Source organism: Parus major, chromosome 9 (assembly GCF_001522545.3).
Source record: "Parus major isolate Abel chromosome 9, Parus_major1.1, whole genome shotgun sequence".
Classification (NCBI taxonomy): domain Eukaryota; kingdom Metazoa; phylum Chordata; class Aves; order Passeriformes; family Paridae; genus Parus; species Parus major.
In genome coordinates this window covers 10193269-10217928 of record NC_031778.1, presented here as the reverse complement: position 1 = coordinate 10217928, position 24660 = coordinate 10193269, and the positions used below count along the sequence as shown (strand labels likewise).

Below are 24660 nucleotides of genomic sequence, written 5' to 3'. Positions count from 1 at the left end.
CTAGCATGCAGTGGTATAGTATGTTTCAGTTCTGCTGCTGAGCAGTATACAGGAGGGTCTAGAGTTCACAGCTTGATGTGTTTTGTTATGCCTTGCTGTACTCCAGTGATAAACACTGCTTTGGCTGCTGTATTAAAAAACCCAACAAAACCCCAAACACTGAGCAGAAAACAGTATACCTTTTCTTACATTAAGGGGTTCTTGGGGATGCCTGACAACTTATTTTCAGTCTTTCTCTTCAGTTTCAGCTGTAAAATTGTTTAAAATAGAATAAACTGTGGAAAGACTAGTTTCAATAATATGCTTATATTGTGCAAATAACTGAACTTGGGATGTATCTATGTTAGTATTTCAGTTGGAGCTGGGAATTGCTTCTTTTGAGGCCAGTCATCCTCACCTGCTGTGTTTTGGCCAATGTGGAGTGGTCTTGGAGCACTTGAACTGGAATCTTTTTGGATGAAACTGAACTGAAAGTTGTTTTCTATGAGAGCAGTTTGTGCATGCTGGTCACTTGTAGTTGTAATCTGGTATACTTTGAAGTAGAAATCATTGAAATGCAGAGATGGTGGACACTGATCCTTAATGGCAACTGTCTTGCTTCATAGATTTTTCTTCTGTTGATCCATACTACTTCTTGATGTTGTTGTACAGACAGTGTGAGATTTTATTCAGACACTTTATTAGATCCACACATTTCTTACCCTCCCTCAATATACAACAAACCAATACACAAAGATTAAAAATTCCCAGTAAAAAAGAGGGAATTGGACAGTAATGTGACTCTGTTAAAGGGTTGTTGCTTCATGCCTAAAATTAGCCGCAAAGTTTGTAAGCAGACTTAAGGGCCACACCTTCTGAAGTGTTGGAGGTTACTTCACTTTGGTCATAGATATGCAATCATAACCCTTCAAGCAAGGACAGGTTTTGATACTGTCTGAACTTGTGTACTTGATTGCATTTCTGCTTTGTATAAATAGCTTTCTCAGTGCTGGAAATGCAACAGCTTTTTTCTTAAAGCTTTTTTGTGGCTGAGGTGCGTGCATTTTCAAAATACAAATTAAATGACGAAAGCTTGGAGAGTTTATGCAGTTTGTCACTCATAATTTCAGACTTGGATGTGAAGGCCAGTAATTCAAGGTAAGCACGTGGTATGTCCAGATGGCCTTGTATTAGCCTTAGAGTTGCCTCAATCTCTTTTATGCTCTGGCTGGAGTGAATGCAAGAGACTTAAGTTGATAAATGTGTTAAAAAAGAGAGAGTCAGGAGAATGATAGTGCTGCCAAGCTGAAGTGCTAATGTATGTCTTTCTATAATCTTTGACACTTCTACAGCTTAAATGTCTTTTGTTAAAACTCTGCCAATTTAACTTGCTGAGCTGCTACTGTTCACTTGTGTGAAGACCTTGGAAATTCCAGACTTCTCTCTGGTCTGTTCTAAATACAGAATCTCCCTCCTGTTACATTGAGTATTGACAGACTGGCTTAACCTGGAAGCAACAATGCAAACCCATTTTCCTCTAGACTGGGCCTGTTTGATATCCCCATAATGTCAATACTTGAGTCACAGTGAGTGGGGGATGCCTGTAATAGTTTTCTGCTAGAGTTTTACCAGCAATTTCACACTCAGCATAGTAACTTGATAGGAGCTCTGAGAGTTTGATTTTGAGGGGTATTGTTTAAAGGTACGAACAGTGATACTAAGCTCAAGGAAGTGTAGAAAGACAGATGCTGTTTATTTGCAGTTTGTGCTGTAACAGTGATGTGTATTCTTCTCTAAAAGAAAGAAGGGGTCTGTATTTGAAGAGGGATGTATGAACTAGTGGTGTTATCATTCCCTCCCCATGTATGCATGTAAGCAAATTTGCCTTGGTGAAGCTGGACTAATGTGATTCTTCACTTTCTGTTGTCAGTAGTGATGTTGCAATAACTGTGCTTTGGATGAATTTCAGCTCTTGTAGGTATTACAGTTCTTACTGGTTTTATTACCATTTTGAAAAGTATTTAGTGTTTATCTCAGAATTCAGAATTAATGTTACAATGGCACCTTTATAATTGTACAGCATGAACCCTGTCTTAAGTGTCTTTTGGAGCACTCTCCACTGAAGGGTGACTCTTTGCAGGTTTTTGAGGAAGCAATAATGATGCTAAAGTTTCTCTTTGCAGCAGTAAACTGAAGGAGATGTGTTAATGAAGCTTTCTTTTCATAGGGGTAGGAGGAGGGGGTGGAAGGTACTTACTGTCATTTTCTTAACTGTATATTGACATTGTTACCATGTGTGTTGAAGAATTGTTCCCTCCTGGCTTAGTTCCCAGTGATGCCATAGGATTTACTTTGAATGGGAGCAGTTTGGAAGTGGTATTGTGAGGCACACAATAAGATCTTTTCTGGACATGGAGCAGTTGATTGTTCCTTTCAGTTGTGAGCAATGTTTCACTGTGTTGGTATAGAGTAATGGAAGTGGGCCCATGTACTAGAAGTTTTTTTACCAGTGCTGCAGAAATTATTTTTTATTAGTGGCATTAAATGACAGTGGTGCTTATCTTTTTGCATATTGTTAGTCTTAAGGAATCTTTGAGTAGTAGGATTTAAGTAGCATGTCACTTGGATGTAAATAACTGCTATGCTGTTGCTCTCTCTATATGAAAGTTTGATTCTTTATAAGCAAATTTTAATGTTTTAGACTAAAATATATACATGTTCATGTGTATTTGGAATTGATAAATGAGATCCCTGTTGGCTGTGTGTAGGATTAAGATATAAGCAGAAAGAGTGCTTTTGTCAGTTATATTGCTGTTGTTCTAAACAGGACTTGTTTTTGGACCAGTCTTGGTGATATTAACTGGTAAGAACTTACCTGAGACCTGTAAAAAACTAAATAAGATGTTTGAGTTGGTGGGGAAGACATTTGGAGTATTTCTGAGGAGAGAAAGTAGATGTTTTTCCACAGCTTTTTTTTCATCTGTGCTATCACTTTTTTCTTAATCTCATTTTTGACAGAAATAAAAGGATAGTTTTTGCAGACTTTGTTTGGAAGCATTTAATAGCTTACTTTCAGCTGCTGAGGAGCATGACTTAGATTAAACACTTTGTTTATTAACTAACTTCAAAAGGTTGTTTTCTTTTTTTTTTTAATATGCACAGAGTAACTCTCTGAGAACAGGTTCTAGTAGGTTCTTTATTATGGTTTTGCTCAGGGCTGGCATTTTCCACCATACTGTTTATATAACACAGCAAGCTAAATGGTGGCTAGCTTGTCAACTTCTGTATGTGTGTTACTCTGAACTTGAGTGTCTGCCTATGAATTAAAATGTGCATCAGCAGACAGCTTTGCCCAGTTGAATGAAGCCTTGGAGTTGTTTATGAAACTGTCTTTAAGTTTGGGGAGGGAAGGAAAACAAAAAAAACCCTACAAAACACAACTTGAAGGTGCAGCAGCTCAATCTTTCTGGAGCTGCCTGAGAGTGGAAATGGATGAATGCAAGCTCATAAGTACTTAGCTTATAATTTTTTGTCATTAATGGGGAACTTGGTCTCTTGAAACACTTGTTGCTGGAATGATGCTTCTTAATGAATGATACATTAATGGAAAAGGCCAAAGAACCTGTATTTGTGAGTTACAAGTGAAAAGCCTTGGATTATAGACAAAAGTACACGTAGCTTACAACCTTAAAATCAGCCTTCCAGCTGTGCATGTATATTTTATAGCACTTGATTGCTCTGCAAGCACTACTCATTCTGAGCTTTACAGACTATTCTAACCGCCTTTGTATGTGAATTGAGTTTTTTAAGGAGACCTTAAGTAAACTGTCACAATTTAAATATAAATTGGGACAATGATGCTTGCTGGTTAAAGTTTTTACCTTAATCCTGTAATCAAATTCTCAGTGTTCTTGTATAAACCTGAGAGGGGAGTTCATGTCATGTTCCTGTTGACTGACCTGCTACTGCATGCACACTTGCTATTGTATTGTGGACCTTCTCTTTGTAATACATACAAGGTGAATGATTAAACTCAGAATGAGAGGTGAGAGCATAGGTAGGTGTTCCAAAATAAAATGTAAAAAAAATTCTCAGTTGTGACTCTCCATTTGTGAGGTTTCTAGAGTAGTCTCTCTACTCAGAAGGCTGCTTGCACTGATAGCTTAATGGATAAAGAAAGCAGAGAAAATGCTAATAATCTGCATGTATTCATGATCCCTAAGATATGGCTGTAGCTTTAACAGTCCACACAAACTGGACATCAATATGAAAGTATACTTGTAAAACTTGTAAGAATCAGAAGGGTTTACATGTGAAAGGGGAGGAGCTGGAAACAAGTAGCAATTTTTCAGTGCATGTTTTACATCTATTGTTTTAGCAGTATTTTAGTTGAAAAGATCTTCAATTATTATGTTGTGTGAATATCTAAAGCAAAACAAAAATCTTTACAGGAAAGTAACCTTTTAAGATATGCTTCAAAATAAATGAACCCTGATCAGCTTAGCTTACATAAAACTCGAGTTTCCTGCCAAATGTAAATTATGTAATAATGTCTGTTACTCCCATAATAAAAACATTTCACAGGGAAAATTAAATTTCACGCCTTAATCTTTTGTTGGGAAAAAGAAAACCCAAACACTCAAGATTAGGTGAAACATTGCCAAGTTTACCTTGATGGAGCTTGCTATTGTGACCTCAAGATCTAACAGTTTTATTTCACTTGCTCTTGATAGTAAACAATGTTTCTTATAGTATGATAAATAAAAATTAATTACTGGAGTAGGAAGAAGATGCTGTTAATTTAATCTTTTCAGACCAACACGGACTTAGATAGGGCACAGAAAGTGTTGAATATGTACTGTCTGTGTGTTCATCTGAGTAACTGCCTAAACGGGAATAATTCAGAAGAAAGCAGGAGGAGGAAAGTTACCAAGAAAAACAGTTGTACTACTGAAGTACTACTGTTTTGACTCTAAGTGAATTAGCATTTGGTTATCATCTGGATGGTTAGCCTTGGTACTTGTTTTCTATTGAGATTCAAGTTTGTGTTGAAATCCTGAAGAGGATAGGGGAAGCTTTCTGGTCAGTAGTACAATTAGCTCTGCCTTCTCTACTACTAGACCTCTGGCATTCCATTGGACAAAGCTGTTTTAAAGTTTGTGGAACTCATACCACTTCCACTTGGTCTATTTCCCTGAACTCTTCGTGATGTTTGGGGGTTATGGGTCGGAGAAGGACAATTAATTTGGAAGTCCGCATTCCTTACCATCCTCCGTGGATGTTTGCAGAGCTCAACTTGAAAGCTATCTAGGCCTGGGTTAATAGCATATGACCATGTAATCAGCAGTTCTTTAACTTTGAAACATTACATCTTTCAGCATTAATACTAGACTAATTTGAGGTTTTTCAAATCTTGGTGGTTCTTGGGGCTTCTGCATAGGTAGGATATGTGCAGTAGAGTATTCCCTGTGCCAGCTGAGTCAAAAGTGCATTTTATCTAGGGAAGAGCAAGTGAGATGTCCCTTGCCTTAGCAATTATTTATACTGTCCTGTTTTAAATGCTGATGAGCACTATTCTGAGTCTTGTAGATGGTAATTCTGAGTGGGTTTCAAAGTAGATGTGGAAAATATGAAGATGTAGCTTAAGTCTTAAATTTTATCTGTGGTGTGTAGTATTATCTTTGTCCTTCAGTTAGAGCTCATACAATAAACCATTTTTTTCATGTGGCTGGAAGCTGCTTAGAAGATGTTCTACAGCTTATCTGTGTGAAACTTGTTCCTGTCTCTGACATCACAAGTTTCCTGTCTCGTTTGACTACCTTCATTGGTAGTCTGCATTTCTTCATTCCTCTTACTTCAGCTGTTACCAAACAGCTCTCAGTCCTTTGAACTGAATCTTGCAGCCAGAAAATAACTGGTATGGTTGAGCTTTCCTACCAAGTGGAACTGGCTGCATTCCCATTCTGAACAATTGATTTTTTTTTCTTTTTGAACTGAAGAGCAAAGATGTAAATAATCATAACTGTATAAAGACTTAATGCCTGGAATCTGAAGGTAGATGAGTATATATCTATTTTTAAGAAGAGATCTTTGACAGATGCTCTAGTCTTGTGCTTTACTGTGCTAGCTTAATGCTTAAGTGAATAATTCAGTAATCTTGCACACCAGAAAGATCTGAACTTATCTGCAAACTTCAGATGGAAGATGTTTTATTCATTTAAAATGACTAAATAATTGTGTGCTTTGCAAAACAGTTACACTGGTAGTGATTTGTAATTGCATCAGGTGATTCTTTTAAAATGCTACTTTAATATTAGAAGCTGATATGGAGAAATTTGTAGCTGTAAATTAATATGTGTAAATGCTCCAAAAATAAACAATATTCCACCTACAGGTCTGTATCTGTATCTTGGAATCCTGATAGCTTTCTGTTTTGACTTTCTGCTGACAGGTCACATTTAGGGCAGGCAAAACATAAGGCACATAGCCCTCCTGAGAGTAGAAAATCTATTTCAAAGACACCCAAAGTGCAGTCTAATACTACTTCTGAGCAGTCCAAGGGACACTTTTCTAAAAGGTAATTGTGCTTCATATTCATATGTTAACCAGTGTTATCTGCACTTCAAAAATTTGTATAATTGAATTATACAGAGTTCTAATAAAACGTATGACTAATGGATATTTAACTAATCTAGGTATTGCATTCACTGGATATATTTCAGTGTTTCCAATTCTGTTTGCTTTTTCTTTTCTAATTCACCAACTAAGAGCATTCCATCAGTGATGGGGAGGAAATGATTTCTGCATAACTAGTCCTGGAATACTTGCAAGGTGTTTCTCCCCTTATTCTGCTTCATGTTGGGGGAAGATGGCCTGAGTAGTTTAGAGCAATGTCCAATATTAATTGAAATGTGTAATAATCTAAAGTAGGCCTGTGTTCACGGTATTCATCTTTGTATTGCCTGTCTGCTCTTCATATGTTTCTGCTTATAGACACACTGGAACAGTTTTCTATCACATAAAAGAATTTTGCCATTTTTGTATTTGATTCACTACATCAATTTAAAGATTGATGAGAAACTATCCTTTCCTTAAGAGCCTTTCTTGAACTAGAATCCAGTTATGACTAGTTATGCATTACTGAACACTCCTTACTCTCCTGTGGAACTTACATTCACAAACATTCAGTTAATAGCTTCATGGCTTGATTTTTGTGTTTGTTTTTAATCAGTTTGACATATAGATAGCTATGTATATATATATATATAAGTAAATATATTTAACTAATAATAGTTAAATAGTTTTAACTATTCAAGTTAAACTTCATTTTTAAAAAAGTGGTGTATTGTGCTTTTATTTTGCAAACTACTTAGGTTTTATGCTAGCAAATATGTACGAAATGACGGTTCGCATAGAAGCATGTGGGGGTTTTTGTTTGCTTCAATGTAAACTCAAGTGTTTCTTACATGCGGTGTCCTTTGTTATTAAAGAATGATGATATTTATCATGCAAAATTATTACAACTGTGAGGCTTCTTGAGTTCAACTCTAATGCTGTTCCTGCTTACTTCTACAGAGGCTGTAGTTCATCTGCTGTTTTAATACCACAACAAGAAGATCCAGAGAGAGTCAATACTTCAGAAAAGCAAAAAACGGGGCAAGTGCCTAAGAAAGACAATTCTCGAGGAGTTAAACGCAGTGCTAGTCCAGATTACAGGAGGACCAATTCTCCTAGCTCTGCTAAAAAACCCAAAGCACTTCAACACACTGAAACTTCCCCAGAAACTAACAAGCCACATACTAAATCTAAGAGAAGACACTCAGACCAAGAGCAGCCCAAGTCTACACAATTGCCATCAACAAGCAAGGCTCACACCAGAAAGGGTGGAGCTGCTGGTAGCTCCCGAAGTCAGAAAAGGAAAAGGACAGAGAATCTGTCTTGTATAAAGAGTGGGTCATCAGTTGAATCAACTGGCACTGAAGAAAAGTCAGCAAAAGTCTCCAAGCTGGCTTCAAAATCGGTGACCTCAGCCAAAGCTGGGTGTAGCACCATCACCGATTCTTCTTCTTCAGCTTCCACCTCCTCCTCCTCTTCTGCTGTTGCCTCTGCTTCTTCTACTGTTCCTCAGGGTGCCAGAGTGAAACAGGGAAAGGACCAGAGTAAGGCTAGACGTTCCCGTTCTGCATCCAGCCCCAGTCCAAGAAGGAGTAGCAGGGACAAAGAACCAAGTAAAACAGGTGGCTCTTCAAAATTTGACTGGGCTGCTCGATTCAGCCCAAAAGTCAGTCTCCCTAAAACAAAACTGTCTCTACCAGGCTCCTCCAAGTCGGAGACATCAAAACCTGGACCTTCAGGACTACAGGCTAAGCTAGCAAGTAAGTTGTTCTTTTCTGGAAGAATAAACACATGTTTTAAAATCAAATCTTCTAAACAAATAGTTGTGTTTTTTCAAGCTGCTTGTGATATTCCTAGAAAAATTAACTTGTAGTATGTTCTGCTGAGCTAAGTAAAGCTGTGACTGAAACTGTCTAGAGCTAAAGCAGATGGATGATTTAAGTTCAGACAGTGTTCTGCAAATTTAAATTGCTTCTGTGTCTAACAAATAGATTATAAAAATAAAATATGTGCAAAATAATTGGATGTTGTGATGGGGGCATATATGTTATCAAACACTCTTGATTATATTCCTTTTGTCAGATTTTTAATCCCCCTCATTTTCTTAAGTCTTCTGTTCTGAAGCGAGAATGATAAATGTTGGAAAACGAATAGACCACATGTGATTTCTTCTTTCAAACTTACTTTCTTGATTCTCCCTTATTGTGAGAATCTAAGGTTTTAACAGCTGTAGTTCTTGTAAACCAGATATCCATAATGCTGGGGATATTAGTCACTTTTATCTTCTAAGTTGTTCTTAAAAAGTGTGGCTTCTTTCTGGTTCTGAGTTTGAATAGCTGCTACTGTTCCTGAACATGATCACTAAGAAGCATAGGCCATTTCCAAGCCAAGCACCTGCTTGCTAGTATGCAGATATGCTTGTAGCTCTGTTGTCTTGGACAATTTTTTAAAAAAAATGTGTTTTGCTGCCTTCGTATACTGAGTAATTTATTTATTGCATGTATTCTCTAAAACTTGATGTAAGTGGTTGAATTCCTAAGCTTGCTTTCAGTTGTTCTATTACTTTAGGCACGATCACAAGTAGCTTGTCCTAGCTGGGACACATCAATAGCTAATACTAATGCTGGAAGTAGGTGAAGTAATCAAAAGCAACTGGGTGTCTTCCTGTATAATCAGTGTAGGTCAATTAAATTTAACAGGTGTGTTTTAGCTAATGTGCATGACTGGAGTATAGATTCTGGAATGACCTAACCTAACAAATGAAGAATGGCATTTGGGAAGGAGACAGGAGTTATTTGCTTTACAGCAAAGTTTTTTTCCTACCTGCTCTGTGATTCAAGGCTACCAGGTGATGAATTCCAGAATCAGAACTCTGAATTTGCACAGGGTGGAAGGAGAGGGAAGTGAATAGAAGTCAGGGAACAATGGGAATGATCAACAACTTCTGAGATAAGTCAGGCTACAGGCAAGGAAGAAAAGCAACAGGAAGGAGAAAGAATTTACCTCCAACAAGTGAACAAGAAGATGAAGGCTGAGAGGAATCCATGTGATAAGTTACAAAACTTCTTGAAGGAATGAGAAGGGGAAAGGTGGAATAGCACAATGTAAAGGGTCGTGTACCTTGAAAAACAGCGCTGAGAATGTGAGCCTAAGCTGTTACCGCAAAAACTGAACTGAGAAAGATACTACGACTTGACTTTCAAGTCATAGAAGAGCTAAAGGTCTTTTGCTAGAAGATACTCAAATACATGTGACGAAAGCAAGTTGATAGGGATTGTAGGTATGTGTGTAAAATGTCACTGCCAAGGGGCACAAAGCATGGTGAGAGTTGTTTGTACACGTGATAGAGAACAAAGTTATTTTCTGTAAAGACATTTCAGTTTGAGGGAGAGGAAAATTACTAACAGGTGATATCAGGAAGTCTAAAATGTCTAATGCCTTTTTATTTTACCATACATTACAGCAAAACTTATTCCAGTAGATATCATTGATCACCAAATATTACTGTAAGAGCCCAACCTAGAGCGGAAGTCTTAAACTAAGATATTTTCAGTCTCAGCCTTTCAAATAGTGCTCTCTGATAACAGGTTGAGATGATCTTGGAATCAATAGTAACTACTGTTAGCTTAGTCCTTTTTAAAAAGGAAGCTTGTGTGACATAGACTTTCAAACTATTTGGACAAATTTGAAGTATTTTAACAAAACACACATTTTGCATAATGCTGAGAAGTGTCATGAAAATAAGAAGATAATAAACCACAGGGTAGGTTTTTGAGAAAGAATGGGTGAGTTCAGATTTGTTTTCTGTAGCAAACCAGTAGCCTTAGAGGATAAGGGAGCAGAAGAAAGTGATGTCTCACACAAATATTAACACCCTGGGGCTTTCTAAAATAGAAAGGCAAAGAGTGAGCTAGATGACATTGAGCTGTATTCCATTCTGCCTGGAAACAAGTCCTTAGAAGTCATAGTAATTCTGTGTAGAAACTAAAAGCTTAAACTTGGTAAGCTTCTATAGATGTATGTATTGTGAAACACGTTTGGAGAAGTCTGAGATAGGGCTTATAGAATTAGTAGGAGAGAACAAAAAAATAAACTGCAAAACCTTCAGGAAAAGGATAGGTGGAAGTAGTTCTTGGAAAATAAGTGGGGGGAGAAGGGGATATTATTTAGGCTAACATAAAATCACACGATGGTTTGGTTGAAAGGAATCTGAAGGATCATCTCATTCTAGACCCTCTGCCACAGGCAGGCCACCTTCCACTACACCAGGTTCTCAAAACTCTATCTGGTCAGTCATGTCTATATAAATGCAATGCTGTTGCCTTCTGGAGATGGTGCAGTTCAAGGAGTACAAGAATCATTGTTAGGGGTTGTGATCTTTGAACGAAAAATAAGAGCAATTCATCTGACTTAGTGTACTGAAGAGAAGAATGAGGAGAAACATGGTTGCCATCTTTGCATAAAATTTTCACATGCTGGAGGAGAATACCCTGAAGTTTCTTGTCCAATCCTTCTGGATAGCTGAAGACATATTAAATCCAGGCCGGATGACTTTCAGACTGTTAAACTCTACACAGTGCTCTCTGTAACAGAGCAGTGACATCACTGAAGAACAACTAAAGAATATGTTTGAAGAATAAAAACAGACAAGACTAAAGTTCTTCACATCTCTTTGCCATCATTTTTTCTCGGGGCAAAGGGGGAAGAGTGGAAGAAAGCAAGTTTTTTATTTTGCTCTTGTGACTTGACTATTTTCACATCCCTTTCAGGCTATATATGTTGTAGGGGCTTTTTAAATGTTGCAAATCAGGTCATGTTACAGATTATGCAACATACAAAATTAAGCTTAATTATGTTTCCATTATTGGGGAAATCTTTGCTGTCCTGTGTGTATTTTCTTGTGGCCCTTAAGTAGGAAGAAGCTGTGACAGTGCTAAGAGTGGGGTAACTTAGGATAGCTGTTCCTCCCTGGGAAGTCTCTACCTAGTTCTTGGAGATTTGAGGGGTTAGGGGGATTATTGGTGTATGCACTGAAAAGCCACGTGAGCATAAAGATGGAGTATAAATGGTATATAACTCCTGGCTTTGAGGGATTTAGCAGAGGTGAGGGAGAAAAGAGTCAGAAAATAGCTCTGAATTAGTTTATTTGGGATTGTGGGTACAGTGGTGGCTTGGGTGATGGTAGTTAGAGTCTTGGGATTGAGGCAGTAAGATGGCTAGCTTGGAGATACTTGGTTTAATTGTGGTGACAGGCTGTGTGGGGCTTTATTAAGAGTAGGGGATGTCTGGGTTGGTACTGAGGGAGGGTAATAGTGGAATATTGAAATGACAAGAGGCTGTCTTCTTGCCTTTCCCTGCTACAGCTCTTTTTAGCCTATCTCAATTAGTGAGAAGATCAGTCTTGCACGGGAGCAAACCTGAAGTCTAAAATTCCAGTCCTAACAAGTAAATCACTCTTGATTGCCTTTCTGAACTGCAGATGAAGGGCTTTCTAGGTTATGAACTGTGAAAGTTTGTCTTTGTTTTGTCTTGGGTAATACATTCAGGCATAATAAGTGATTGCAGTACAGCTGCATTCAGAACTTTACTTTTGCACAACAAAATCTTCCTTAAAAAAATGCTGACAAGTAAACACACTTAAATGTGAAGTTAAGATTTTGAGTTTTATTTTTTAAGCTGTGCTATTTCAGGTTTAGCCTGTTTGAATGTTATTTTCCTTCTGACTCATAAACATGAGTGCTTGGCATGCAAAACAGGATGATGTCAGAGCATAAGCAATGTATGTCTGCCATAAGAAAACCTGTGCTTCTGCTTTAATTCTGAAGTTTACTTCTGAAGTTTTTGCAGGTGCTAAATATAAGATGCTTAAACCTGATTTTCTTTGAGGGGTTTGGATTAGAGATCATTTTGGTAAACTTGACACCCACAGATCTGTGGGCCCTGAAGGGATGCACCTACAAGTACTGAGGGAGCTGGCAGATTTTTACTGCTAAGCCACTCCATCGTCCTTGAAAGGTCATGGAGAACAGCAGATGAGCCTGAGGAAAGTTAGTGTCACTTCAGAAAGGGCAAGGAAGAGGACCCAGGGAACTATAGGCTGATCAGCTTCATCTCCATCCCTGGAAAGATGATGGAAGAACTCATCCTGCACTGTCATCTCTAAGCATGTGAAGTAAAAAAAGATCATCAGTAGTAGTCAACATGGATTCACTGAGGGGAGGTAATGCTTGACTAGTCTGATAGTCTGCTGTGGTGGAATGGCTGGCTGAGTAGGTGAGGAGAGAGCAGTGGATGTTGTGTGCCTTGATTGAGCAAGGGTTGTGACTGTCTCCTGTAGCATCCTTATAGCTCAGGAAGTGTGGGTGAACTGAATCACAATGGACTGGGTTGAGAACTGACTGATTGGCAGTGTTCAGAGGTTGTGATCAGCAATGCAGTGTCCAGTTGGAGGCCTGTAGCTGGTAGTGTTGTCCAGCAGCCAATATTGGGTTCAGTCCTCTTCTTCTGGTTCATCAATGACCTGGATTAGGGGGCAGAGTGCACCCTCAGCAAGTCTGATGATACAAAAGTGAGAGCTGTGGCTGATAGACCAGAGGTTGTGCTGCCATTCAGTTAAACCTGGAGGAGCTGCAGAGTTGGGTGGAGTGGAACCTAATGAAGTTCAAAGGCAAGTGCAGGGTGTTGCACCTGAAGAGGAATAACTTCACACACCAATGCAGGTTAGGAGCTGACCTGCTGGAAAGCATCTCTGTGGAGAAGGACCTGGGGGCTCTGGTGGAGAACAGATGGTGCATGAGCCAGCAGTGAGCCCTTGTGGCTAAGAAGGCAAACAAAATCCTGGGTTGCATTAGGAAGAGTACTGCTAAAAGATCAATGGAGTTGATCCTGCTCCTCTACTTTGCCTTGGTGAGGCCTCACCTGGGGTGCTGTGTCCAGTTCTGGTCTCCCCAGTTCAGGGAAGACAAGGAACTAAAAAGATCTGGTGGAGGTCGATGAGGGGTCTCATGAGGAAGGGCTGAGACATCTGTGCCTGTTGAGCCTGGAGAAAAGATGAGTTACCAATGCCTACAAATACTTCAGGGGTGGTTGTCAAGAGATTAGGGCCAGTCTTCTTTCAGTGGTGCCCAGCACCAGGACAAGCAGCAGAGGATACAAACTGAATACAGATAGCTCCACTGAATAAGAGGAAAAACCTCTTTGAGAGTGACAGAGCAGTAGAACAGGCTGCCCAGAGAGACAGCGGAGTCTGCTTTTCTTGAGATACTCAAAACATGCCTGGACATGACCAGTGAACCTGCTGTAGGACTGGGGTTGGATGATCTCTGGAGGTCGATTCAGCCCCAACCTTTCTGTGAGTCTGTGACAATTGCTCTATGTATTAAAGAAATAGTGCTGAATAAACAACTTCTGGAGATGAACATCAAGCCAATTCCTCTGAGAGCCCTTGCTGTCTGTCTCTGACGGTGTCACTGGTGCTTTCCTCTATCAGGCATACACAGGGTATCTTTAATCTCATTTTCCTGAACACTGACTGTGCTCTATTTAGTGGTGAATGCTTGCCACTTTCAGCCTCCTGCAACTCCTAAAGACACAGGACTAACTTACAATTTGGAGGCTGTACTGGCCAGCCCAAATTTTAATGACAATGTGAGTGAAAGGAAGAAGGCTCAGTCTGAAGAAATCAGCAGTTCTGAAGTTAAGGTATTGGGAAGATGCGAAGGATTTACAAAAGATGCAGGTGGTAAGATTGACTTAAAGTTGATTAAGAAGGCTTCTTAAGGGCAGAGTGGCATTGAACAGCAGGAAGGGAACATGCTGTGAGAAGACTTTCTTCACTTTCTCTTTTAGCCTTTAAAATTAATAGAGGGAGGTGGAAGCTCAATTGTGTTCTGGTAGGTGCTCAGAGACAGAAAAGTAAAGACTTGGGAAAAGAAACACGTAGAAAGATCTGATAAGTATAACTTTGAGCAGCAGGAGAAAATGTGCTCAGCTCTTCCGGGTGCTCAGGATGTGATATGTTCTGCAGCTCACCCATCAAGCAGTAACTGGGTAACTGCATTCTCTACAACCCTCTGAGTTAATTCAGTTTAAAGAGAAAGTGGCTAATTTAATGCCACTTATGGAAAAGGATATCCCATTTTGCTGCATCTTTGCCCTACTGCTCGATGGTGTCTGTGCTCACCTGACCCTTAAGCAAGCTTAGCTCACTAAACGGGCAGAATGCTAAAACAAGAAAGTGGGTATCAGATACGTACTTTGTACATCTTGGGATTGATTTGGGAAAAATAGGAGATGGGTGGGCCATACTTGTAAACAACAGTAAACTATTAAGCTGGCTCTGCTGCTTTGTGAAACTCCTGCTCTTAGCAGAAGTCCTGTTTTGACATGAGGTAAGTCAGTCTTCACTTACAGTGGATGTGTGGTGTCTCATTGATAGCCCATTACAAAGCTAATATGAAGTTACCTAATTTAGGTTAGACTATTTGAAAATGACTACCCACAGATTTGAAATAGTAAATGGTGTGCTGACATAAAGGATGAAAATGTGCCTTTTTTCCCCAGTGAACTCTACTGTATGAAGATGATTAATTTATTCTTCTAATGTAAAGCAAACGTGCATTTCACTTAGAATTTTGCCACAGTATTACAGGTACTGAGTAACCTAGTTTTCCATATGTGTTATAGATGAGAAAGTGTATTTCGGAATTCAGTGGGGTAAACACATTTTATCTGTGGAGCAGTACAGTGCTATACCTAGTGCCAGTTGAAGAATGCATTTTCTAGTGTAAAATACAGCCAGCTCTGAGGGAAATTTTGATGTATCATGGTACTTCTGAGTACTTGGGAGGTGTAGCTACAGCATGGGACCCTGCTGCAGTCATTTCAAATGAGTTGTCTTGTGTCTCTACCTTACAATGTTTTTATTCTGCCACACCTGTGCCCCCCAACTATTGCATATAGTGTATGTAAGTAAGGTTTGAGTCATTGTGCTGTGGTAACTTCAGCTTACAGTTTTGCTTTCAAAGCAAGTGTAGTAAAAATGCCTCTACTTTTTGAATATTCAGAAAAGTTACGTATGTTCTATATGTAGAGATCATGTGGAAATTCAAGTGACTGGCCTGCTTCAGTTCAGTGCTTGGTGGCTTTTAAATACAGAATATTGTTGTATTCTTAAGGTTGCCAAATGTCTTCAGTTGCTTAGCCAAGTGTGTGGTAAATGCATGAATATCAGGTTAACCTTGATCTTCATAGACCTTAACTGCATACAGCATTGTGTTTCTGGGTCAGTTATGCTATGGTGTTTGAAAAGACACACTCTTGGCCAGATCAGTAATAGTTTTATAAATCACTTATCCTTTTCTGTTAAATATCCAGTCAGAGGCAGCATAGTTATCATTTCATCCCTCGGTACTACAAGTCTGCATTCCTGGAATGTTTTCAGATTAAGGAAATGGGAGCTAGTTTCATAACTTTTGAACTTAAATGCGTTGCATGTTTAAGTATGTTTTATTTCTGCTTTGTTGCCAGAAGAGGGAGCAGTCATCTAATGTTTCAAAAATGTTTACATCCGTTCTAGTAATAATATGTCTGAATTCAGTATTATGATGATCTCTTCTATTGTATTCATTTATTGTGGAGATACATTAATGGGGTCATTGTGATGTCAAACTGGGCCTGATAAAAAATTATTTTTGCCCTAAATTATCAGTTGTGTGCTTTGGAAACTGCCATTGGATATTTCACCTGATAGTAAGCTTCCTGAGAATCATCTGAGACTGTTGTATTGCATAGGGTTTTTGTGTGTTTAACCTGGTTCTGTGGTGGATGTTACCAACACAATGGCTTTGTCATCTAGATCAAATTGTTATCAATTGGGTTGGTTTTCAAAAGTGCAAATACTTGTAAATCAAGCACTAGAACTACTTTTCCAAAAGCCAGTCAGACTGGCTTTATGACAGTAAGAGGGACTGAAGGGCTGTAGTTGAAATAGGAACACAAATAATACATGGGGTAGATCTCAGCACTGACAGTGCTTGACTCCTGGAGGAGAGCATGGTTCTGAATGAAGACAGCTGTTTTAAAGCCTTATTATTAGTGTGAATAAAACTGACTAAAATTTGAGATTGCAACCACCATTGCCTTCCCTCTCAAAATGTAGGTTTTTTTTGTCTAAGGCTAAAACATCTTCTTTTAATTGTTTGAACATTGAAGTTGTATGCTTGTATCCCATAATGTGATACCTGTTTAGCATGAGAAAGATGATCTATAGCTGTAATACATAGTTCAATAAAAAGATGCCTACATAAAAAATTGGAGTTTAGTATTACTTAAATCAATGAGTAAATGTCTGAACCTTTTTTACGAGTAGAGCAGTTTGGTTTAAGGTGACTAAAATTGGTGTGGGCTTATTGTGGTTCTTATGTAGAAGCTGTTTTTCTATGTGGAGGTTTCCTGTACACAAAAGTTCAACTTCTTTGTAGAGCTGACATGTATTTAAAGACTGATTGACTCTCAATTCTTTACGTATTGCATAGGTCTAAGAAAATCTACAAAGAAGCGCAGTGAATCACCACCTGCTGAGCTCCCCAGTTTAAGGCGGAGCACACGGCAAAAGACCACGGGCTCCTGTGCTAGCACCAGGTAAAACTTAGGGAAATAAAACTTTATTATTACAGTGAGTTGGTATTGATGTCCTTTTTATGCATGAAAATTGGCCTTGTCTGTTTCTGTCTTGGTTGTTTTAAAAGTAGCTATAGCTTTTCAGGCCTGCTGGATTACTCTGTACACTGGTGCCATGGATAGTACATAGAATTTGGCACCATCAGACTTCCAGTAAGTCCCTCAGCTGTGCAGGTGGAGGAAGAGAGCCAAAGCAGTCCTGTCCTTTGAAAGGTGTTTAAGGAGACAGACAGCAGTGATGAACTACTGTCCATTATGAATAGTGAAATAAATAATTGTTTTGGAAAATAAGACTATGTGGTACCACACAGGAGTCAGTTTTAATAGGGTGCACTGTTTAGCTTACTCAGCTTGTCAGCAGTTTGATATGAACTGCATCTAAGTACTTAATGTACTTCCTGATGCAGAGAAGTAGTCCCAAATTAGTAATTTTAAACAGCTGGTAGATTAAATGGAAGGGGAGAGTTAATGTATCCTGAGATGCAATAAACTTCTGTAGTTGCATATATTGTGGGACTAGGTGTAGGGAGCCTTAACAAGCTTTATTTTTGTTCTCATACCTAGACTGTTTAGTACTTCTAGCACATCCTCTTTTCCCTCTTCCACACTATCAGAAAACCTCTTCTGAGGTCTTGATTTTGTTGTCAAGTGTGTATTTGAATTTGACTGTTTATTTTGAAGGCCCGTGTATTTGTAGTGATGAAGGCTGTAGTGTTTAAAACTGCAGATCTAAATAGGCTCATCCTCTCAAACTTGTTCTGACACTGAAAACCAAGTTGAATGTCAAGAGTCCTCTTCTTGCTTTCAGTAGTTCAGAACTTCCTCTAAAGATCATTACTTGATCATTTGCCTTCTCAAATGTGTGTGTAATTTATAACTAACAGTCACTTCAGTCTTGCTTATTTTTGTTGTTATGTTTTAATGGACTGCCTGGTCTTAAAATGTATAATATAAGGACCTGTCTGTAATGCCCTAGTGTAAATAAATCACTGCCTTGGTGCAGGGCAGGTAGTGTACAGAAGTGTTGGATAATTTTTTGATGATTGAGACTTCTAATTCCTTGTTCGTGCAAGGTTGTGGCAGTGATGTACATAAATATTATGTAGTCTTTAGTAGGCTTACATTAATAAATCTCTTATGTTAGTTCATAAAGTCTTAAACTTTGTTTTTTGAACCTTTAGTCGGCGAGGCTCTGGCCTGGGCAAAAGAGGAGCAGCTGAAGCTCGCCGACAGGAGAAGATGGCTGATCCTGACAACAACCAGGATGGAGTTAACTCTTCAGCTGCACGGACAGATGAGCCTCCCCAGGGAGCTGCAGGTAAGGAGTTCCAGCATTTTTTAGCATAGTTGCTACTATAAAATTCTTTGCATTTAAAAATAGTTATATGGATTAACTTCTGAAGAGACATTATTTAAGCTAGTAAATAATGCTGGATGGTTTGTGAATGAGAGGGCCCCTTACATTCGATTGCATTTTTTTGGCTATTTAGTACGTGTTTCAGTTACGCTTTTTTGTAGTATTCAGACTATATCCACTAATCCAGATGTTATAAGCTTCTGCTGCCTTTAAAAGAAGTGACTTCAGCTGATGCTACATAAATACTCCCAACTGAAAAGACATCAAACTGTTCAGAATACAGAAGGCATACATTACCTGTAAAAGCTCTGTTGAAACTACTCATAAGTATTCTACAGATTTTCTGTTGAAATTGCAAGCTTGTCTGTACTGAAGAAATCTGTGACCAGGTTGAATACTGTTACTTGCACAGTTCTGTTAGAGGATAATTTTATCATCTGGTCCTAATTAGTGAGTTCAAAGGAGCTGTGCAGTAATTATGATGAATGGTAGAAAATATTAAACATTCTATACTTACAGCTGGCTACATCAGTACAAAAAGAAGTAATGGGAACTAACTTCAGCATAATAATTAAGAAAATTATATATTTAAGGATACAGGTAAATCTGTCTGAAACTTAATTTTATGGACTTCGTTGTATTTTTTAATTTTTTTTTTGTTTTGATAAAGCCATTTTCTTCAGCTTTTGAAAAGTACTAGTCCTCTAGACTGGTCTGTTTTAAAATGGAAGTTTTATAGGACTTTGCTGGTGGCAGTATTAAATGCAGTGTGCTTTTGATGGTGGAGCCTTTTTTTGATATGAGTTTTGTGGCTTTAAAGACATTAACTTGTATTAATCTCCTATTGTTTCTTTAGCTTCTAGTTCTGTTGCTGGGGCTGTAGGTATGACAACTTCTGGAGAAAGTGAGTCAGATGATTCTGAGATGGGAAGACTACAAGGTATAAAAGTTGTTACTAATTTACCTTTTTGGTTGTTAGCAGCCTATAAGTAGCCATACCTACACAAACTCTGTATGACATTTAAGTGGGAAGGCTGTATTTTTGTTTCACTGTCTGTGAATGTGTTTTTGCTTACAGTAATTCTGAAGCAGGGATTTACAAGCCTTAATGCACAAAAGATGCAAGGATGTCTGAAGGAGGGTAGCATAGTGTCTTTATTCATTTTTACTACTGATGATTTTCTATGAGGAGGCTGGAGGGAGGGAACTGAAAACTCAGTCATATTAAGTGTGAAAGTTCAAGTATGAACATATTCTTTGCAAACATGTTTTTAGTTTAGAGGCCAGGTTAGGCCTACTATACTCTGCCTGCTTCTGGATAACTTTTTTTTTTTTTTTGTGCTTGTCATTCATACCCGTGTTGCTGTAAGCTTTGACCAAAAAAAGTCTGAATGTTCTTAAAATGCTTGCTTTTGTGCTTGGGCTAAAGGAGTCTGGTCTCTCAAAACCAGAGAGTATGACAGGTATAAACTCAGTTTGCATGTCCTGCAATTGGTCCAATGATTTTGCTTCTACATTGCAGGGAGTCCTGAGATCATGATCTCCCTTGCAAATGACAGGTTTTTGTTAATCTGGATATTTAATGTGGAAGTGAGAGCTGTCAGTATCAGTTCATTTGCTTATAGTTCTCAGTAAGTATAGGTATGCATTAGGAATACTGGGCTCAATTGGTTTTCACTGTTAATGATTATTTTACTGATCAGCAGTAGTTATGGTTGCTACAGTAAAAATCCAAATCACCCACTTAGTTTAGCTTAACTAAGAGTACTGTGAAGTGTCGAAAATCAAAGAAGAAACATGCTAATACTGAAGAGTTCTTCCCTCTCCTGCTCATCAGCAAATAAGGCTGTTGAACTTGTTTTTCAGTGTCATTTTTTTCAGAGTAGTAGGTTCTGAAAACATGAAGATAAGCTTAACCCATCCTGTGTAGTTTGAGTTCAGATTTGAAATTACAGCCTGATGTATCTGCTCTTCTGGCTCTAGGCTTATAACAGTTTAATAGATGAGATTACTTCTGTGAAATACACAGCTGTGGAAATTCAGCGGGTGACTTCATAAAGGGCCTTAATGCTCTGATAAAAACAAAAACGAGTTACTTGTTCCTTTAAGGTCATCTTTTTGGTGTTTTTTCAAAATTAAGGTAGCTGCAATTATCTAATCCTAACTCTTGAAGTATCACAATTCTAGTGGTCTTAAATGATAACATCACAGAATTTAAGCTTTTAAAAATATACGTAGAAGCTTTGACAATGGCTGTTATCCTCTGTTTGCTTTTAGCTCTATTAGAGGCTAGGGGTCTTCCTCCTCACCTGTTTGGCCCTCTTGGTCCTCGGATGTCGCAGCTCTTCCACAGGACAATTGGAAGTGGAGCTAGTAAGCAAAGTTTGTCTAATTTGACTTAATTCTTTCCACTTCCAGACTAGTAGAATTCAGCCAATAGTAAATCTAATATTTGTATTAGCTTCATAGTTTAGTATGGTATTTTACGTGTTGGAGACTTGTATGTCATGATAGTGCTAGACCACTTGTCAACAATTTTAATTTGCTTATCTTCCTTTAAGGAAGAAAAATTTGCCTTAGCTGTATTTCTTTGCTTTTCTTTTTTGGGGCATCTTAATGTTCCCTTCTAGGTGGGGAAGGGAGGGTTCCTGCCTTTTCACCCCTTCCTTATCTTTTTTCTTTTGCATGATGGGCTGCTTAACAAAAGACCTCTCCAACCCTCTTGGGTTTTTTGCTAGCTTTAAACAAATGCTTAAGCTAGCTTTAAAACAATTAGTAGATGTCAGTTCTAAGTTACATTGGTTTTAGTTTCAAAAGTGTCTTAGGTTTCGGACAGAATGATTTTCCTTCAGACATTGTATCAGTGAGAATGTGGGTCCTTAGACTTGTTGCACCAGGTCTGCGCTATGCAGCTGGATGAGATGTGCACCTTCCAGTCCAAGTCTGGCTTCCCAGGAGAGCCAGAGGCAGCCTGTTAGACTGCATGCCAAGAAGAGGATGGGGTCTCATGGGTGCTCCATGTGCTGTATTATCTGGGGGGTGTTGCAAAGTCCTTTGCTGCACAAAGGTGGGATGGTTTGGGTTCTGGCACCTGCTGTAGGTTGGCAAGATGGCTGTGCTGAGCAGTGTGGCGGACTCCCTGTGCTGACCAGTCTGCACTGGAAAGGCAGCCAAGAGTGAGATTTTGTCTCCCTTCCCTATTCCCCCTTTTTATGACAGGGAAAGGAAATGAAACTACAAATACAGAGGAAAACAAACTATCTCTGGTCTTCCACTCTGGCAGAAGTATAGCATAACAGTTCCTTGAACACTTTCTAATACCTTTTTTCCTAAATTTTTTTCTGGATATCTAGGTTCTAAAGCTCAACAGCTTTTACAAGGTCTCCAAGCCACTGATGAAAGTCAGCAATTACAGGCAGTGATTGAGATGTGCCAACTGTTGGTTATGGGAAATGAAGAAACATTAGGAGGATTTCCAGTCAAGAGTGTTGTACCAGCTTTGGTAAAGATCTAATCTCAGATTTCTATTGGAGGATATAATATTTCACTCAATGTCTTGCTTAAATAATCATAATTTATTCATTATTATTCTAGGTGTGTGTATGTGTATCATTTGACTTTGATGTTTTGCTAAGTTTTGGTAGTCCTATTAATTTTTTAATAGCTCAAGAATAGGCAGTGGTTCTTTTGGAATTTTTGCGAACATTCAAAATCCTGAGTCAAAAGCTACCATAGTGATTTGTACCCTTTTTATGATGATATCTAGATATATTTTTCTAAACAAACAATGCTTTTTTTTAAACAGATAACACTTCTGCAGATGGAGCACAACTTTGACATTGTAAGTTGTTTGTAATATTTAAGAAGCTTTTGAAATGTAAAAATGTTTCTGAACTTAAAATTAAATATCTGTATATTTAATAGATGAATCATGCATGTCGGGCCTTAACATACATGATGGAAGCACTTCCCAGATCATCTGCTGTAGTGGTAGATGCAATTCCTGTCTTCTTGGAAAAGGTAAAATGAAGTCAAAACAATGATAAAAACAGCATGAGGGGATTTTATCTTTTGTTTTAACTTTCGGAAATGCCATTAAGATGGTGGCTTCTTTTCATGGCTTACACGATAATACAAAATGCATGAGAAGCTTCTAAAGCCAGGCTTAATCTTTGCTCCCACCCCTACTGAAAAGTGCTCTCTTCTTCACTGAGAACTTTTTGTTGGATTGGTGTTGCAAGCATACAAAATGTGTAATTAAATGAGCTGTTGCCTCTTGGAGTAGCTCCATGGCTGAGGTAGCCTTAAACTGTCAGGCTTGGTCAGAGCTGCCTTCATTAGCATGTGTGTCTTTGTAGAGGCTGTATGTCTAAGTGTTAATCAAGATGATTATTTTTGCACATTGGTTTAGAAATTGATATACAAGCTTTTTTGTTTTCTTGCAGCTGCAAGTTATCCAGTGCATTGATGTGGCAGAGCAGGCGCTTACAGCCCTAGAGATGTTGTCACGCAGGCACAGTAAAGCCATTTTGCAGGCAGTAAGTAAAACCAAAAAAAGGCAGTTTTGCAAGCTCTACATCTTGGTAATCTTCTGTGAAGATGAAATAAGAAAACAACTTTCTGTGACTTTGGCAGTACTGAGAGTGAAAATGTTTGTTTGTTCTGTTATAGGGTGGGTTGGCAGACTGTTTGCTGTATCTGGAATTCTTCAGTATAAATGCACAAAGGAATGCACTAGCTATCGCTGCCAACTGCTGCCAGAGTATAACGCCTGATGAGTTTCACTTTGTGGCAGACTCTTTGCCACTGCTAACACAAAGGTTAACCCATCAGGTAAGAAGTTGTTAAAAAATGGAACATTCTGATTCTGATCTGAAAGCAGTTCAAAGAAGTTTCTAGACACCTGGTTCTTTGCTGTGTGTTACTTGCCTTTGCAAGGTGTTAATTTACTTGAAGTCTCTTTATGGCCAGGTTGTGATATACCAATGTACATATGGACCTCTTGTGGTTCTGTAAATGTGACATATTTTATAAAATAAGACAAATAAGGTACTTCAGCTCAAAGCATGAGTAATGGTCTTGTAGTCCTTGTAAGAACAAGGACGTCAGTGAGAGCAAGTCCAGTAGTATTACTGGTTTTATTTTTTCTTAAAAGATGGGTTGCAAGGTTCTTGCCCACTTTAAATTCATAACACCCTCAGTTTCAGTTCTTGTGCTTTAACTTTTTGAAGGGGAGTTTATGGCATTTCTAAAAAGTGCCTGCTTCAGTACAATAGTTTGAAGTGATGAATCTGAAATCAAGGGGATCTTAAGGGCTACATATCCTGCAGTGCTGCTGTGTTCATAAATGAGCACTTAAAATGACTGGTGCACCAAAAGAGATTTTTGGTGATCTGCTTGGTTGGCAGATCCCTGTTAAATAGATGAAAGAGGAGAAATATTTTTGTTGTTAACAAATTCAGTAATTGGAAGCTTCCAGGTAATGGTTTTGTGTATTCTTGTGCTATTCTTAATTTTGCCTACATCATCTTGCTGAAAGGCTACTTGAATCTTTGAGGCAGCTTCTAAGAAGCCAAATGACAGCTTTAGATTGTACCCTAGAAACAGGAAGCACCATTCCCACCAGTAGTAGGGACAAGTATTGATCCTGATCTCTGAAGAGAAGCTACAACCCACCAAAGTAAGATTTCAAGAAATGTTGAAGTGGAAATTTTCTGGAAAAGAATCTTGAGTTAGCTCTTAACAGAATAGTTGAGGTTGGAAGAGGTCTCTGTTACGTAGTCCTAGCTCCCCTGCAAGGTGAGCTGGAGCAGATTGCCCAGGAGCATGTCCAGATGATTTTTTTTTTCCTGTTTTTAAGTCTCTGAGGATGGAGACTTAGTCTCTCAGGCTAACCTTTATCAGCACTCAGCCACCCTTATAGTTAGTGTTTCATTATGTTCAGGCAAATTTTTTTTAGCATTTAATTGAACTTTTAACTAGAGCTGTTTGGGGGCAGTCTTGGGTCTTCAGATTTGCTGTGTTGTCTG

At 38.6% G+C, this 24660-nt stretch overlaps 1 protein-coding gene across 20 annotated transcripts in view; it reads left to right on the top strand.

Moving 5' to 3' along the window:
• The window catches only part of TRIP12 (thyroid hormone receptor interactor 12), a 79889-nt gene that overhangs the window by 29327 nt on the left and 25902 nt on the right, over positions 1-24660 (top strand). For 12 of the 20 annotated variants that reach the window (XM_033516646.1, XM_033516654.1, XM_033516650.1 and 9 more), the window contains exons 3-13: positions 6431-6556; positions 7555-8354; positions 17130-17235; positions 18456-18592; positions 19488-19571; positions 20909-21004; positions 21985-22133; positions 22437-22472; positions 22556-22651; positions 23077-23169; positions 23303-23464. In XM_033516646.1, the coding sequence (XP_033372537.1) occupies positions 6431-6556; positions 7555-8354; positions 17130-17235; positions 18456-18592; positions 19488-19571; positions 20909-21004; positions 21985-22133; positions 22437-22472; positions 22556-22651; positions 23077-23169; positions 23303-23464 (1885 nt within the window). Of the gene's footprint in view, positions 1-6430; positions 6557-7554; positions 8355-17129; positions 17236-18455; positions 18593-19150; positions 19232-19487; positions 19572-20908; positions 21005-21984; positions 22134-22436; positions 22473-22555; positions 22652-23076; positions 23170-23302; positions 23465-24660 lie in introns of those variants that run through there. The other 8 variants (XM_033516651.1, XM_033516653.1, XM_015637405.3 and 5 more) reach the window with 5 other exon arrangements.